Source organism: Pinus tabuliformis, chromosome X, assembly GCF_031772625.1.
Source record: "Pinus tabuliformis cultivar Carrire ecotype Pingquan chromosome X, CPIR1, whole genome shotgun sequence".
Lineage (NCBI taxonomy): Eukaryota > Viridiplantae > Streptophyta > Pinopsida > Pinales > Pinaceae > Pinus > Pinus tabuliformis.
Genome location: NC_142308.1, coordinates 673,735,066 through 673,753,860, shown reverse-complemented (window position 1 = coordinate 673,753,860; position 18,795 = coordinate 673,735,066). Strand labels below are relative to the sequence as shown.

At 41.1% G+C, this 18,795-nt stretch overlaps 1 protein-coding gene across 7 annotated transcripts in view; it reads left to right on the top strand.

Moving 5' to 3' along the window:
- The window catches only part of LOC149141775 (uncharacterized), a 451,055-nt gene that overhangs the window by 58,721 nt on the left and 373,539 nt on the right, over positions 1-18,795 (top strand). Inside the window, exon 2 of one of the 7 annotated variants that reach the window (XM_089448793.1) lies at positions 14,474-14,575. The exons of 5 other annotated variants lie outside the window; for them this stretch is intronic. In XM_089448793.1, the coding sequence (XP_089304919.1) occupies positions 14,564-14,575 (12 nt within the window). In that variant the 5' untranslated portion in view covers positions 14,474-14,563. Of the gene's footprint in view, positions 1-14,468; positions 14,576-18,795 lie in introns of all 7 variants that reach the window. One more of the 7 variants, XM_089448794.1, reaches the window with a different exon arrangement.

Genomic DNA, 18,795 nt, shown 5'->3' with positions numbered 1-18,795 from the left:
TCCGGCTTTTCTGGCTTTTCCGGCAGCTCCGGCAGTTTCGGCTTTTCCGACAGTTCCGACTTTTCTGGTAGTTCCGGCTTTTCCGACATTTCCAGCTTTTTCGGCAGTTCGGTTTTTCCGGCAGTTCCGACTTTTCCGGCTTTTCTGGCAATTTCGGCTTTCTGCTCTATGGATCAGGGCAACGTTATTCCTTAGGATCTCTCATCCTACTAAAACCCAAAGACAAGTAGAGAGAGGAAGAGATCCCAAGTGTGTTGAAATGACTTGAAGGCCACCTCTATTTATACGAAAATGTTGAGCACATGTGGGGTTTATTTGGTCGCTGGCCGACCTTGACGAATTGTCTTATAATGCAAATAAATTCATAACTCCATGAATACTTATCGGAATCGAATGATCTTTAGATCAATCCTACACCTCTCGATGAGAGGGATCCAAGAAAAATATCAGCTGCCATAAATAAGATGACCCACATGGAGTTTGGCCCTAGTTTCCAATTTTAACATCTTTGCAGAAGAAGTGTTTACCACCTGTGATAGCACCTGCAATGCCAAAGTCTGTAGAAGTGGAGTAGCACCTCCATGCGTGTTCCACTACTCAAGAGAAGAAAAGGTCTCTCGATCTCTAATTGCATTCATGCTCCCAAATGGACTAGTGCTAAGCGTGTAGTTGCTCAACTGTTTGCGTACCATGGAAGCCTCCTCAGCAAGGACTAATTTATCCAATGCAATCATATATTTTTCTAGAACCACTTGATCTAGGTGTGGTTTTCTCTTGCTCCCCCCCAATGTGTTGGTGTTGAAAGCCATGATGGATGATAGTATTTAGGTGTCAAAACATATGCTAATGCATGCAATGGAACATTTAGCATATCCCATCGTTTTTTCACCTCTGCACGAATATAATTGTACAAGGTGATATCTCTAGGCTCAACAATGTCTTTAATCTGCGCCAACATGTTATCCATTTGCTCATACACCTCCCCAATTATTGGTCGATTTGAATCTGCAAACTTGATCATGTAATAAATTGGTTTGGTGAATTGCAAAACATATTAAACCTGTGACCAAAAGAACGTGTCAAGAATATTGTCCTCGGCTGCATTAACACCATCTCTATCAGTGTTAATTTCCTCCCATGGTTCAGAGGTCACCATATTAGTTAAAGCTTGTCTCACCTTCACTAGCCGCCTAAAGGTGAGGTAATAACTTGCAAATCTTGTTTTTGCAAGTTTAAGCAACTGCAACTTGGAGTAAGTGCCATAGAAGTAGTTTACCCTTGTATGCCCTGTGATAAATTTAATGAGTTGCTTCCCTCTCTTGTAAAGCTCATTAATCCACCCACATTCTTTATGCTTCACAATATCATGCATCAAAAGGTTCAATGTGTGCACCAAGCAGCCATACCAAAAGATGTGTGGATGAGTATGCTCAATAACTTTTCCTGCTGCCTTACAATTTATTTCATTATATGTGATCACTTGAATCACATTATTAGGACCAACATCTTTGATTGATTGTAATAGGAGATCTGCAATGTTATGGGAAGTTGCAGTGATGGAGGTGTCATGACATGTAATAAATACTGCACCACTAACAAAAAGACCAAGCAGATTTATCAAATGTTGGTTTTTAATATTTGTCCACCCATCTGATACAATGGATACCCCACAATCCACCCACTCATTTGTTAAACATGTCAAAGCTCTTTGAACCTTTGCCTTTTCTCTTTCTAATATCACTCTTCTAGCTTTCCCATAGTTGGGGGCCTTGTATCCTTAGGGGGCTTCATTGTTGAAATTTGGTACCGGAGGACAGGTGGTTCCCTAAGGCTTTGATCTTTGGCCTAGGGAAAAGTGTCCAAAAGAATTTAATTTTTCTCCTAAAGTGACTTTATAATTTTTATAAAGTCAAATCTAATTTAAAAGTGACTTTAAGTGATAAAGTTACTAAAGTCTAATTTTAAAGTGACTTTAATAAAGTCAATGTAAAATTAGAAAGGAAAAGTGACTTTGGAAATAAATGATTAAGTGGGTCTTTATAAAGTGGGGTGAATTGAAAAATAGCAAGTGAGATTTAAATGAGCATTTAATCTCAGCCCTAGATCTCAATCTATTTCAGCCATTGGATTTAGGGATTACCCAAAAGTCACTTAGGGTTAGATTAAGGGAGGAAAAGGAGGAAAAGGTCATTAATTCTTTCATGAGCAGATTGAGAGAAGGAGAGCAAGAGAGCAAGGGAGATTTCTGGGCAATGAGGAGAAGGAGTTTCAGCAAGGCGATACAGCGGAGTTTCAGCAATGCGGAGTTTCAGCAAGTCTGTATAGAGGAGTTTCAGCAGGGCGGAGTTTCAGCAAGGCGGAGTTTCAGCAAGTCTGTACAGCGGAGTTTCAGCATGGCTGAGTTTCAGCAAGGCTGATATAAGTTGTAAAAGTTTGCTTGCTGATTTTTGCTGAATATTTCTCTTACTGTAAAAAGCATTTTCCAGAAATAAAAGAAGCTTTCAAACTGGTTTTCCCCAAGAGTTGTAGGGGGTTTTTCCAGGGTCACCTTGACCAAAAATCACTGTGTTTAAATGTGTTGAATGACTGTTTGTATGTGCTGATATTTATTTCTGCATTTTCCAGCGTTCTGTAAAATTTCCAGAATTTGTGTTTTCAACAAAATTTATTTTCCAGTTGTTGAATGTATGGATATGGGAAATGGCATTTAACTATTTTGGAGAAATAAGGTGAAACTGAAAACCGGGGTGGGAAATGAGAAATTTTTACATGGTATCAGAGCTTGAGTGCTGAAGTGCAGTTTGGGACAGCAAGGAGGAAAATTATAGCCTGTTGATTTTTCACTCAGAAAATTCCAGCAAGCTGATTTTTCACAAACAATAGTTTTTATCTTTACTACAACAATGCTATTTTTCAGTTTTAGGACAGCAGGATGTCATTGGGATTGAGGGTGGAGGATAGGCTGGATTGGCATACAAATTACAGCGTTTGGAAGGAGAGAATGCAGAGTATCTTTGAGGAGGCAGAAGTCTGGGACATCATGGTGCATACCACACAGAACCCTGTTGTTGTGCCTACTGATGCTACTCAGTTGGCTGAGTATAATAAAAAGAACAACAAGGGTAAGAGACTGATTTTAGACGGAGTCAAAGACCATTGCATTCCTCATGTGAGAGGAAAGAGAAATGCCCATGAGATGTGGACAGCATTGTCCAATCTCTACCAGAGTATCAATGAGAACTAGAAAATGGTCCTAAAAGAGAAGCTGAAGACCATTAAGATGGGTAATGATAGTGCAGCTGGATATCTCACAAAGATTACTAATGTGAGAGATGAGTTGGCAGCAGTTGGAGAGGACATTCCACCCACTGAGTTGGTGCAGATTGCAGTGAATGGTCTCCCCTATTCATGGATGAACTTTGCTGATGGGGTTTGTGCACGTGAGACCCTTCCCACATGGGAGAGGTTTTGGGATGATTGCATTCAGACAGAGATCAGGAAAGGTCAGCTTGGGGCAGCCAAGCCAGTTGAGCAGGATGAGGATGTAGCACTGTCGGCAGGAGGCAAGAAAGGCAAAGGGAAGAAGTAGGCTTCCACAAGCAATGGTGGGGCAAAGGCAAAGGTAAAGGTAAATAGGGTAACACACAGAAGGACTATTCCAAGGTGAAGTGTTGGAATTGTCAAAAGATGGGACACTATGCAGTTGTGTGTCCGGAGAAGAAGAAGAAGAAGGGAAGAACCAGAGCGTAGCAGCTTCAGCAGAGGTTGAGGACTTTGCAGATCGTTTTGACCGGGAGTTTGGGTTCACTGCGTATGAGTTCTCTAGTGCAGGATCACCTGCCACACATGTTTTGAGGGAGCATGCTTTTCCCTCGATTAGCGGAGCATCTTCGGGTATCTGGTATGTGGACAGTGGGGCTTCACGTCACATGACAGGAGTCCGTGAGTACTTCTCAGAAATTTCAGAGAGTGGCACTGATATAGAGGTAGTACTCAGTGATGACAGAGTTGTTAGAGCAGTCGGGGTGGGGACACTGACATTTCAGAGGGAGTCCAAACCTCCCTTGAAGGTGTCAGATGTTCTTTATGTGCCAGGGATGAGGAAGAACCTCATATCCGTCTCAGCTTTGGAGGACAGAGGATATGAGGTACTGTTCAGGGGAGGACAGGTGTTGATGTATTCCAGGGGCACTCCAGCTGATTTAGCTAGAGTGATAGGTGTACGCCATGCAAAGGTGTACAAGTTTGCATTCTAGTCCCTTTTGGCATTGAGCAGTAGTACCGACAGCAGAGCTAGCAGTTCTGAGCTGTGTGAGATTTGGCACCGCAGGATGGGACATATGTATCATGGAGCCTTGAGGACCTTGCGGGAGGTCACTACAGGTGTGCCAGATTTTAGTACTGATCACTTTGATACTCGCAGAGGATGTGCAATGGGCAAGTTTGCCAAATCCCCTTTTCCCAGCAGTGACAGCAGAGCGACTGGGATACTTGATTTGATTCATTCCGATGTGAGCGGTCGGATGTCTCATGTTTCCTTGAGTGGATATGAGTACTATGTTTTATTCATTGATGATCACTCCAGGAGGACCTGGATTTATTTCTTGAAGACCAAGAGTGAGGTCTTCAAGCGGTTTCAGGAGTTCAGAGCTCTTGTGGAGACACAGACAGGTCGGAAGATCAAGTCCCTGAGGTCGGACAATGGGGGAGAGTACACCCTTGGAGAGTTTGTTGACTATTGTGCGGAGGCAGGCATTAGGAGGGAGTTCACTGTTCCTTACAACCCCCAACAGAACGGGGTTGCAGAGAGGAAGAACAGATCCATCGTAGGAGTTGCCAAAGCCATGTTACATGATCAGGGGTTGCCATTGTTCTTGTGGGCAGAGGCCTGCAACACAGCTGTTTATTTGCAGAACAGGAGTCCGCATCGTGCCTTGGGGTACATGACTCCGGAGGAGGTTTTTTCTGGGAAGAAGCCTGATATTGGTCATCTTCGTATCTTTGGATGCATTACATGCTCCTACATACCCAAGGAGAAGAGGACCAAACTAGAGCCTACCGCAGAGAAGGGTATCTTTGTGGGCTACAGTGAGACCTCAAAGGCCTTTCGGATTTACATTCATGCACAGAGGAAAGTTGTTGTCAGGCGGGATGTGAAGTTCGAGGAGGACAGGGCCTTTAGGAGGTCACGGGAGTTAGAGTATCTGGATCAGCCAGACCCTCAGCAGCAGTTGAGTCAGTCGCAGGGATCAGGAGGTACATCTATGAGGATGTCAGGTCCGTCAGTGAGCAGTGGCTCGCCGAGCCAGAGGGGTGGTGCTCCGGGCAGCATGCAGAGCAGTCCACAGAGCAATTCACTAGGGAGTCCACTGATGGATAGTTCACACGGTACCTCAGCTTCTACAGGTTCAGGTGCAGGTAGGAGGATAGTAGACAGACAGTCAGGAGTTCAGGCTCCTGATGATGATGAGGAGGAGGAGTTTCATTTTCCTATGGGAGAAGTGTGCTCAGGGAAGAGGAAGCCCAAGTGGCTTCAGGACACCTTGAGAGATGCCACATCTGTTGCTGAGCCTAAGAGGCCGGTCAGAGAGAGTAGACCACCTGAGAGGTTTTGTAGCTATATGGCAATGGCTACTAGCATCCTTGACTCTGAGCCTTCTAGCTATGAGGAGGCAGCTAGCTAGCAGGTCTGGAGAGAGGCCATGCAGGAGGAGTATTCTTCTATCATGAAGAATGATGTTTGGGAGGTGGTGCCGAGGCCTGAGGGCAAATCCGTGGTTACTTCCAGATGGCTTTACAAGGTAAAGCATGCTGCAGATGGCAGCATTGAGAAATTCAAAGCGAGGTTTGTGGCTAGAGGGTTCTCCCATGTAGAAGGAGTTGATTATGAGGAGACCTTCGCTCCCGTGGCTCGATATACTTCGATCCGCTCCATTATATCGATAGCAGCAAAGATGGGTTGGAAGATCCACCAGATGGATGTGAAGACTGCATTTCTCAATGGCTTCATACAGGAGGAGGTGTACATTGAGCAGCCACAGGGCTTTGAGGTGCATGGGAAGGAGTCCCATGTGTGCAGACTGCAGAAGGCCCTTTATGGCCTGAAGCAAGCTCCCAGAGCTTGGTACTCCAGGATAGATACATACTTGCAGGGGATGGGTTTCACAAAGAGTGAGGCAGATCCGAACCTTTACTATATTGTGATAGGTGAGGAGTCTCTCATTCTGGTGCTGTATGTGGATGACTTGGTCATTACAGGTGCAGAGAGACTCATAGAGCACTGCAAGAGAGATCTTGCAGCGGAGTTTGAGATGAAGGACATCGGCTTGATGCATTACTTTTTGGGTTTGGAGATGTGGCAGGAGGAGGGGCATTTCTTCCTGGGGCAGGGGAAGTATATTGTGGACATCCTTAGCAGATTCCACATGGAGGATTGTAGACCCATGTCGACACCGATGATTACCAACTGGAAGAAGCTTCATGCTTCGGATTCCGAGTTAGTGGATTCCACATTGTACAGGTAGCTGATTGGTTCCTTGATGTATTTGGTCAACACTAGACCAGATATTTGTTTTGCAGTCAACAGGATGAGTCAGTTTATGTGTGAGCCTAGGAAGGTTCACTGGGTGGCTGCAAAACACATTTTGCGATACTTGCAGGGGACAGTGGATTATGGTCTGGACTACAGGTAGGGGGATGGAGTGAGATTGGCAGGTTATACTGATTTTGATTGGGCAGGTTGTGCTTCTGATAGGAAGAGCACTTCAAGGTGCTGTTTTGGGTTGGGTTCAGCAGTAGTGTCATGGTTCAGCCGGAAGCAGCAGTTAGTAGCATTGAGTTCAGCGGAAGCAGAGTATATGGCAGCCAGTCTAGCTAGTTGTGAGGCCATCTGGCTTCACAAGATGTTGTTTGGCTTATTTGGTCAGCCGTTGAGACCTTCAATGATTTACTGTGATAATCAGAGTTGCATTAAACTCACGGAGAATCCAGTATTTCATGACAGGTCAAAGCATATCGGGATCAAATATCATTTCATCAGAGACTGTGTTCAGAAGGGCGCTGTGAAGCTTGAGTATATTCCCACTAATAAGCAGGTTGCAGATATTCTTACCAAAGCCTTACCACGAGGCAAGCATGTCTACTTCAGAGACAAGATGGGTGTGGTGAGGAACACCTTCCTCGGTAAGAGGGAGTGTTGAAATTTGGTACCGGAGGACAGGTGGTTCCCTAAGGCTTTGATCTTTGGTCTAGGGAAAAGTGTCCAAAAGAATTTAATTTTTCTCCTAAAGTGACTTTATAATTTTTATAAAGTCAAATCTAATTTAAAAGTGAATTTAAGTGATAAAGTTACTAAAGTCTAATTTTAAAGTGACTTTAATAAAGTCAATGTAAAATTAGAAAGGAAAAGTGACTTTGGAAATAAATGACTAAGTGGGTCTTTATTAAAGTGGGGTGAATTAAAAAATAGAAAGTGAGATTTAAATGAGCATTTAATCTCAGCCCTAGATCTCAATCTATTTCAACCATTGGATTTAGGGATTACCCAAAAGTCACTTAGGGTTAAATTAAGGGAGGAAAAGGAGAAAAAAGTCATTAATTTTTTCATGAGCAGATTGAGAGAAGGAGAGCAAGAGAGCAAGGGAGATTTCTGGATAGTGAGGAGAAGGAGTTTCAGCAAGTCTGTACAACGGAGTTTCAGCAAGGCGGAGTTTCAGCAAGGCGGAGTTTCAGCAAGGCTGAGTTTTAGCAAGTCTGTACAGCGGAGTTTCAGCAGGGCAGAGTTTCAGCAAGGCGGAGTTTCAGCAAGGCTGAGATAAGTTGTAAAAGTTTGCTTGCTGATTTTTGCTGAATATTTCTCTTACTGTAAAAAGCATTTTCCAGAAATAAAAGAAGCTTTCGAACTGGTTTTCCCCAAGAGTTGTAGGGGGTTTTTCCAGGGTCACCTTGACCAAAAATCACTGTGTTTAAATGTGTTGAATGGCTGTTTGTATGTGCTGATATTTATTTCTGCATTTTCCAGCATTCTGTAAAATTTCCAGAATTTGTGTTTTCAACAAAATTTATTTTCCAGTTGTTGAATGTATGGATATGGGAAAGGGCATTTAACTATTTTGGAGAAATAAGGTGAAACTGAAAACCGGGGTGGGAAATGAGAAATTTTTACATTCATTGATGGTTTTTTCCATTTCATGCCAATAGGGAGAGCGAAGAACATTGAATGGTACACCGCAAGCACAAAGAAATCAGACTATCTTTCCATCCACGTCATTCCTCCCAACAACATTAAGGAAATCCCCCATTGTTCTTTTACCTTCAGAGCTTGTAGAAGTACCATAAAGATATGAGCTACCAAATCTAGAGGTTGCACTTGATTCAGATTGAGTTTTTTGTTTCTTGTTTTTTTGTTGTGCAACCTCCTATATTTGGATGTATTTTCTTCTTTGTTCAACTAAAACCTTTGGGCGAATCGCTATCCCCACGACACCCTTTTTCTCATCATTGTCCATCACCCCACAAAGATACCTCCTCACACAAGTATATGAACCATTAGATGGTTTTCCTCCATGAAAACCACGAGGGCACAAAAACTTGTAGCTTTCACCACCTTTTCCCCCTTCAATTTTGGTCACATAGTTCCACAAGGGTATTAATGCAACTTTCCCCTCTAGTGTTTCAATGTTCTCATCAGGTTTATCGCCTTCCTCTTCAAACCCTTCCTCATCATTGTACATTGGGTCATCCATATGGGGACTACTATTCTCTTCTTCTTCTTCTTCCCTTCTATTCCTACTCCCCCTTGCCATCATGAAAACCAAAAGTGGAGTAATATATATAAGCCAAAAAAACATCATTTTGGAATATGAATATAGGTGGTGGACAACCTGCAAACAAATGAGCAAGAAGAAAGATTGGGAAAGAATAGGAGAGGGAGGAGAGAAAATACAAAAAACGATGAAAAAAATGAGGGAGTTTGGGTTTGCACTTACCTCTTTAACTCTTGTAGATGGAAGCCCTTCTTTACTCCTCCAAGCTCCTCCTCCTTCAATGCTCGTAGCTCTTCCTTCACTCCTCCTAGATCTCCTTAAATATCTCTTCTCCTCTCTTCTCCAAGCTCTCCAAAAACATAAGAGTGAGCAAATGAGAGGTGAAAAGGACTTTTATCCTTTTCATTCCATCCCTAACCCAACACTAACCCACCCCCAACCCAACTTAAGCCAAAAAAAAGAAAAAAAAGAAAAAAAATAGTTTAAGTGGGTTGCATGGTGGAATCCGCCGGCAGGCTCACGGAAGCGGTCGTGATCTGCCCAGAAGCGACCCCGATCTGCGGCGGATCCACGGGCCGATCCGCCCTCTAAAACACGGATCCATGGGCCAATCTGTCCTTCGAAATGTGGATCCAGCATATGGAAATGTGGATCAGGCCGCACGATTCCCACAAACCAAGAATCGTGCAACCTGACCCGATCCGGGTTTTGGTTTTTCGGAGCCTCGTTTCGGGGGGTGGATCGGCCGCGTTTCCATACGGGATGTGGATCAGGCTTTGTAGTCAGGGGGGAGGGGGTGTTTCTTGCAACGCTGCTTGAGGCACTTGGATGAGGTGTTGAGCATGTTGGAGGAGCAATCATTGTTTGCTAAGGAGTCCAAATGCGAATTTGGAATGACGAAGATTCTATATCTTGGGCACATCGTCAATGCATGAGGAGTGTAGGTCCATCAGGAGAATATTCGGGCTATCATTGAATGGTCAATGCCTAAGAACCTCATAAAATTGAGGGGATTCATAGGGGTATGCAATTATTATCGACAATTTGTTAAGGGTTATTTTCAAATCGTGGCATGCTGACATATTTGACAATGAAGGGAGATTTTAGATGGACAAAAGAGGCACAACGCACTTTTGAGCGGTGTAAGGAGGTAGTGAGTTCTTGTCCTGTTCTTTCCCTTCCAATTTTTTCATGACCTTTTGCTTTAGAATGTGATGCATCATGGAAAGGCATAAAAGCAGTATTGATGCAGGACAGACATCCGATTGCTTTTGAGAGTTAGAAGCTAAGGGAGCCAAAGAGGCTCTCTTCTATATATGATAAGGAGACGTTGGCCATCATGTATGCAGTTGCAAAATTTTGGCAATATTTGGTGGGAGGAAAATTCGTGGTCAAAACATACTATAATAGCCTGAGATACTTCATGGAGCAAAAAGATCTCAACGAGAGGCAATAGAGGTGGGTTAGCAGAATTTAGGCCTATGATTTCGATATTGAATATGTGAAGGGGAAGGAGAATGTGGTGGCCGATGCTCCCTCTTGGATGCCAACAACCTGCTCTCACATGGAAATTAGCAGTGATTGGAGGGTACTTCTACTAGTGGAATACACAAAAAATAAGTTTGCATGTGACTTACCAGATGGAATAATTTAGGGTGACAAAAATACAAGGTTATCAATGATGTTATTTATTACAAGGGAAGAATATTCTTGGTCCCTGAATCGCATCTCAAGGGGGGATTTGGAGACATGTAACTGAGTGCGCGGTCTGCTAATAGAAAAACACTGAGCAATCCCATCCAACAGGACTACTACATCCTCTGCCAATCCCAGATCAAAAATGGGAAAATATTTCTATGGATTTCATCATAGGGCTTTTGAAGGTGTAAGGGAAGGGTTGCAACTTCGTTGTGGTAGATCGATTAACAAAATTTGCCCATTTCATGGCCATAAATTCCAATTATTCAACAACATAGATGGTAGAGATGCTCTTTCAGGAGGTCTTCAGATTGCATGGGATTCCCAAGCGAATTGTGAGTGACTGCGATAGAAGATTTCTTAGTGCCTTTTGGCAGGAACTCTTCAGATTAGTGGGTACGGAGTTAATCTTGTTTCCCAGTTACCACCCGTCGACGAATGGCTAGATGTAAATTGTTAACAAATGGGTGGAAGGATGTTTGAGGAATTAAGTGGTAGGGTAGTAGAGGACTTGGATCAGGGGGTTGCACTTGGGGGAGTATTGTTATAACACCACCTATCATATGTCTATCAGGATGACTCCATTCAAGGCATTGTATGGATATAATGCTCCTACATTTTTAGAGATGGCTCTAGGAGATAGCTGTTGAAGAATGTAACTAGTGTCGGTTTTCATAATTGTATTTGAGTCATGATGTAATGTATTTATCAAAAGAAAGAAAAAGTAAATTTTATTATAAAAGAAATTGACTTATTAAAGCATGGGTTTCATGCTTGGGTCTATGGTTCTTAGGTCAAAGCCTCCATTGTAGGCTTCTAGGGTTTATGTCAAGTGTCCTTGTTCATGTGATAATGTAAAAGACCCTTTTTGGGCTTCATCTATCAAGAAAGAAATTTATTTTGATGTAAAGTAGGGAATTCGACTTCAAGAAGTCGACCTTATCAAGGGAATTCGACTTCACACAAACACTATATAAAGACAATAATTCGACTCATTTGGAGCACACTGACTCAACAAGTTCAATCTGTAGTTGTTGGAGGTAGAAAAAGATCTCGAAGTTGCTGGAGAAGGATTGAAGAAATTGGAAGACCAAAGATCGAGTTCTTGGGCAATCTATCTCTCACACGTGCGAAGTTTCTGGATTATAGCTGGGCCGAAATTGTGAAGTTGCTGGGGTCGAAGTCCTAAATTATAGTTGGGCCGAAATTGTGAAGTTGCTAGGGTCGAACTTCTGGATTGTGTGAAAATTTCTGAATCTAACAAACGAAGTTCCTATTGCAATAAATTGATTTGCATTAACTACTTGTGTTCTTCATTTTAACAAGTTATTTTAAAAAATATTCAGAAAATATTAATGCAAATACATTGCAGCCTACACCACTATACAGATCAAGTACTGAAAAGTAAGTGAGACAACCACACAAAGGACACTTATTTTTGGACTAAACGTCCCCGGAAAAACCCAATGCGGGAAAATCGGTGTAGCATATATGAGGGTTTTATTATTAAGCAGATTTCTGAATACAACTAGGGTGCCAAATTCGACTCACCCAATAGAAAATAAACTCGGCAGAAGTACTTCAATCTGGAGACAGATATTTTGGCGAATCCGGAAATTGGATGAGCAAACCCCATAGGTGACTGCGCTGTCCCCAGTGTCGTGCAGCGATGGCTGCTCCCAGCTCTGCGCTGGAACTGTGTTACCTCCTCTAGGAGTTGCGTCACCCTCCCATTGAGCCTTCCGGGCTAAGAAATCGATCTGCTGAACTGCTGCTTGATCTACCTCACAGAAACCCCAATGTTGCCTCTAACTGACTGCGTCAGCTCATCTAGCCTCTGCGTCACCCTTTTGGAGCTGCGCTGTCTCTCCCTGGTGCTGTGCTGCCTCTTTGCTATGTATTCTCAGCCTTGGACTGAAGTCCCTTTGTCGAACTTCCCCTCTCTGCACTAGAAGCTCACTCCGAAATTCTCAGCAAACCACGCCCCAGAATTTCGATTTAGCTCAAGTGTTGCTCTCACTGTGTGTGTTCTCCAACTGACCCCAAGCCTCCTTTTATACTTTTCTTGTTGAGAAATCAATGACCGTGATCTAATCTCTAATCAATGGCTAAGATTAAATTAGACTTGATCCTCGTCTTTTAGAAGCTTCTCACCCATATTTTCATTAATACCCATTAATATTTTAATTTTCCGAAGTTTTGACTTAGGAACCCCATTAAAAATATTAATTATTTTAATAAAATACTATCCAGGTGGAATTTCACCAAACGAATTTTGGGTCTTGGAGATCTCATTTGTTCTAGCCTCTTCACAAAATTTCGGAGCTAGATCACATCCGATGCTACCCAAAAATCAACAAATCGCAGCTGGGCTGAAATTCTGAAGTTGCTGGGGGTCAAAATTCTGGGTTGTTGTTGGGCTGTAGCTGCTGGACAAGAAGAGATTACTGAAGTTTGCTGAATTTTATTTGAAGGCTGACTTGGTGGAGGAGGAAGGTGTTTTAGGTCTAAGGTCTTGGTCTATCTCAGTTTGATTTACTAGTGGAAGAGTTTGACTGGGTTTTCCCCTATAGAGGGGTTTGACCGTTTTAGCCTTGGCTGAGTGCCTACATCTAGTGTCATTGATCTTCATGCTTTGTTTTGATGATTACTTTGATAAAATAAGAACATAAGAGAAGATAATAAAACTACAAGAATATCACAAGTAATTATCAACATAAGAAAATCTTTTTGCCTTTCCAATTTTCTAACATGGAATCAGAGCTAAGGTGAAGAAGAAGGAAAAAGGCAGACTGAAGATCTATTGAAAAGAGAGATATAAGAAAAGGGTTTCAAGAAAGGTCACAAGGAGTAGAAGATAGCAATATGACAAACTCAATGAAGTCATAAAACAAGCTAGAAGGAGCCACCAACTACAGGGCATGGAAGAAGAGAATGGATCTTATTCTTGCAAGACATAAAGTGTTGGATTTTGTTCAAGGAAAAGTCAAGGAACCAACAGATGAAGTAGGAAAAGTAAAATACAAGGAAATCGATATCTTGGCCATGAACTTAATTGTAGATGGAGTGAAGGACAATCTCATCCCTTACATATCTAATATAGAATCTGCAAAAGCAATGTATGAAGCCCTCTCCAAGTTATTCACCATCAAGAACATTGGTCAGATAGCTAGCCTCAAGAATGAACTAAGGAAAATAAGGATGACAAGAGACGATATTGTGTCATCATATTTTGTAAGGATATCTAGAATAAGAGATAAACTCCAAGCAATAGATGAGGTTGTACCAAAAAGAGAACTAGTAATTGCTGCTCTACTAGGTCTAGCAAAATCCTAGAGTGCTTTTGCATCAAGAATTAGCAGTTGGAAGGATACTCCAACATTCGAACAAATGCAGAATGCATGCAGTCAAGAAGAAGCCCAAATATCATTAGTAAACAACAAGGAGGATGAAGAATACAACACCTCTAATGCCTATTCTTCTCATCACAAGAAGAAGGGAACCTTCAAGAAGTTCAAAGGACCAAAGAAGAAAGTTGACCTATCCAAGGTTGAATGCTACAATTGTCATAAGATGGGTCACTACAAAAGTCATTGTCCTGAAGATCCAAGGAATAAGAAGAGAAAAAAAGAACACGCGAATGTTGTTGATGAAGCTCCACCTAAGAGAAACAAGACTGAAGAATTTGAAATCAAAGATCTATTTGCCAAAGACTCTTAGGGAATACTATCCCTTGCATATCCTTCTATCTTAAGTTTTGCATTATTTTCCTTTATGTTTTGATTTCTAAAGTTTGTAGGTCTAACATATCTTGTTAGAACATTTTTGAATTATTTTGATAAGTTGTAGGTATCCCTCAAAAATATTGGATTAAGAGAGAACCTTCACCATTTTACCAAAAGATAAGTATCTTGTTCCTTGTCTCCTCTTTTATGTTTGGTTTCCCTCTCATATCAAGATTTGTTTGTATTATATGCTAATAACCTTTTATGTTTTCCTTGGTAGGAAAGATTGCAGAATACACAAAGGTTATGGAGGAGACTTAAAAGGATTTGAAGGATGGAAGAAATTATGTTGCAAAGGAAGCCCTTCAAGAATTGATGTCCTACAAGGTTTGTTAAAGACAATTCAAGGTATGTCATAAACTACAAGTTTTGTAACAAGGTTCTGTTCATAGAAAAGGTATGTTCATTTTCTTTTGAAATTTGCTTTACATTACTCACATCGTTATGTCTAAGATTTTGAATCTTAAAGATTCTTATTAGGATGATTAATGATTGGATTGAATCTACCCTCGTTATACTATCATTCTTGTGAAATGCTAACATTTAGGGTTCACTGTAAAACCCGAGCATCTTAATCCTAAGGGTATGTCAATGTTAATAATGAAACCCTAAGTCTTCTTAGGGTTTGTCTAGAACATATGATGAAATCCTATTATTTTGAAATTTAGGGTTTTGGTATTGTTATGATAAAACCCTAGTCCTTTAGGATTTGCAATTAATGTCTAGGTAATATAATGAAACCCTAGATTTTTAGGGTTTGGTGATTTAGGGTTCGTGAACAAAACCTTTATAGTAAGATAATAGGAATGAAACCCTTGGTGTATATTCGTTTGTATGATCGAAACCCTAGTTTGAATAAAATTGTTGTATATCTAAGTTTGATGTTTGTGTCTTGGGTTTACCTAGTAGATATTGATGTGAAATACTAGTGCATCCTAGATATGTATACACAAGTATGCTAACTTAATGATTTAGTTTGTGAAATCTAGGGTTTGTAACAAAACCCTAGTAGAAATTGATATTCTAGGATATTGTTTTCGATATGATTTAGTTTTGATGATAAAATCTAGGGTTTGCAACAAACCCTAGTAGAGTCTGACATGTAATTCTAAAAGCTTATTGTTGAAACCTTAGATATATTGTACTATGATTGGATTGTTATTGAATTGTTGATATCTAAGGATTTATGTCTTGAAGATGAAGTCTAGGGTTTATGACAAAACCCTAGCAATAAGTTGAAGACTAGTATATAAAAAGATGTATCTTTCGCTGATTATGAACCTAACCAGGTTTAGGTATTTGATGTCTAAAGTTTGAATGTTTTGATGCTTCCATTGTAATGACATGATAAACATATTATAGTTGTCTTCATGCTTTTGTATATTTGTATTTGGTTGTACTTGTTGTTGAAGGTTTGCAGGTACATAATCTTCAAGATATTCATAAGTTGAAGATGATAATGATGAGCATGATGGAGATAATGATTGCATTGAATTCCTCTTTTCGATAGGACCAAAATCGACCTAAAGATCATCTTATTTGGACAAGCAGAAGTTGGTTTTTGAATTTATTTATCCACTCATGTATATTGGATTAGGTCGGCCCTAAGCACATGTACAATTGGACAGGTCAGCCTCAACATCAAGTGGACCCTCATGGAAGCCTATATATAGAAGAGACCTCAAGCTCATTTGGACACAATCATCAAGCACTTTCTTCTCTCTTCTATTGTTTGGTTCGCATAGGTCTGATGGAGGAAAGCTCATGCAAAGGGTTTGAAACTATAGGGACAAAGCTCGCACGTGTCTAGGGTTTTTGAGTCTTGGACGCACGCTTGTAACTAAGGATTTTTGTCCCTAGACGCTCGCACAATATGGTCAAGGGAGCATTTGGGAAGTCTCGGGCGCCCGCACACAATGCCTGAGGGAGCGTCATGGAGGCTAGGGTTTCCGCAGTCCAGTTTGGCCCCAGACGCTTGCATGTAATTCACTTGGGAGCATCCAAGTTAGTCCCTGACACTCGCATAGAGTGTCTCTAGGAACGTCTGGGACCAAAAGATGAATTATCGGTACTCCGAAGTTTCTGCTCAGTGACAACAACATTTAGCAGTTGACTACAGTCAATGATAGGGCATTGCATTCCTCAGGATCAAGGTTTTGAGTACAAGCATGTTTAGGGTCATGTCATGGATGTTCTAGTTGTTTTTGTTGTATTGATGAAGATATGGATCATCATACTCTCTTTTGTTGAATCATTTGATGACGATCTATAAGAAGAAGAATTTGCAAGGGTTTTCCCCATAGTGGGTTTTGCCCTGGTCTCCGACCAATCTTGGTGTCTCTATGTGTGCATGCTTTTCTTCTATAGTTCCTTTATGTTCCACTACATTGATGATGATGATGATGATATTGTTCTTTCTACATAGTTGCATATGCTAATGAATAATGATGTAAATCTGAATAATGTTATAATGCTATGGGGTGAACTTAATGTGTTAACGAAGAAATGCAATTATCAAAGCAAAGAACAATGTAGTTCTATGAAAATTAACATGTCAAGTGTCCTTGTTCATGTCATAATGTAAAAGACCCTTCTTGGGCTTCATTTATCAAGATTTTTTATTTTTTATTTTGATGTAAAATAGGTATTTTAGTTCTTCTCCAGCAAGTTGGCCTCAAGAAGGACAAGTTGACCTCATCAAGGCAATTCAACCTCACACAAACACTATATAAAAGTAGCAATTCGACTCATTTGGAGCACACACACTCCACAAGGTCAATCTGTAGTTGCTGGAGGCAGAAGAAGATAGCGAAGTTGTTGGAGAAGGATTGAAGAAGCTGGAAGACCAAAAATTGAGTTCTTGGGCAATCTATCTCTCCCACGTGCAAAGTTTCTGGATTATAGCTGGGCCGAAATTATGAAGTTGTTGGGGTCAAAGTTTTGGATTATAGTTGGGTCGAAATTCTGAAGTTGCTAGGGTCGAAGTTCTGGATTGTAGCTGGGCCAAAATTTTGAAGTTGTTGGGGGTCAAAATTCTAGGTTGTTGTTGGGCTGTAGCTGCTGAACAAGAAGAGACTATTGGAGTTTGCTGAATCATATTGGAAGACTGACTTGGTGGAGGAGGAAGGTCTTTTAGGTCTAAGGTCTTGGTCTATCTCAATTTGATTTACTAGTGGAAGAGTTTGACTGGGTTTTCCCCTATAGAGGGGTTTTAGCCCTGGCTAAGTGCCTACATCTGGTGTCGTTGATCTTCATGCTTTGTTTTGATGATTCTTAGATAAAATAAGAACATAAGAGAAGATAATACAACTACAAGAATATCACAAGTAATTATCAACATAAGAAAATATTTCTGCCTTTTCGATTTTCTAACAATATCAGGGCACCCATGGTTAGGGATTAGTTGTAGAAGAGTCGAGATCTTCTTAGACTCCTCAAAGAGAATCTACAGGTAGTTCAGAACCAACAAAAGATGTACGTGGATTTTTGTAGGGTGCAGCGCAGTTTCCAGGAAGGAGATCTTGTTTTTCTAAGGCTTCAACCATACAAGCAATCAACCTTGAAGAAGAGAAATTTCGAGAAGTTGAACCCACAGTTCTATGGACCCTAGAAGGTGATTAGGAAGATTAGGGAGGTGGCTTATGAGTTAGAATTGCCTAAAGATAGCAAAATCCACAATGTATTCTATGTATCTTGTCTCAAAATAGTACTTGGACAACAAGTTGTGGCAACGACAAAGCTACCACCATTGGACGAGGAAGGACAATTAATTCTCATTCCAAAAGAAGTCTTGGACACAAGGGAGAAGAAGTTAAGGAGTAGGTTCATACAAGAATATTTGATTCGATGGAAATGCTTGTTAGTAGAAGATGCTACATGGGAAGGAGAGCAGGTGTTGTAGTTGCTTGAGGACAAGCAAATTCGGGAAGGGACGACTGTGATGTCCCTTTCGGACTCTTAGAAGCAAAAGGGGGTTAAGTCATAGCCTATCTTGATCCCATGGGTTATTGACAAGAAAAAACAAAAGGGGTCACCATAATAATAATTAAATAAAGGGGTAAAATTTCACTTTGGGAAAGATCAAGTGACCCATGGTATTATCCATGGTTTTTTGAGGAGGAAATTATTATTAAAATGGAGAAGGAGATTGAATGAGGACATGCGAAGAATTATTGGAGAATTTATTGAGGAGCTCTAGTAGCTTGTTGAGAGAGGTGAAACTCTCGTTTGGCTCCCAGTTTTGGTGTTGAAATATACACCCTAGCTGGTGGCATTGGTTTCAGTGGTTGCAAGCCACCCTACCCAATTATTGTTTTGCAGGTTGATCTTGTGGCCAAGGAGATTGATTCAGGAGGATGATTTCCCAATCCATTGTGCATGTTGAGTTCATTGAATTTCAAAGACCGAGTTTACTTATGGGTGTCGAGATCATGATTAGCAAGGGCCAAGCTCGTTAATTTTGCTTGGCTGAAATTCCATTGAATTGTTGGGCCGAATTATCATCTCGCTTGGGGATTGAATTTTTGCATTGATAAGGGCTGAGTTAG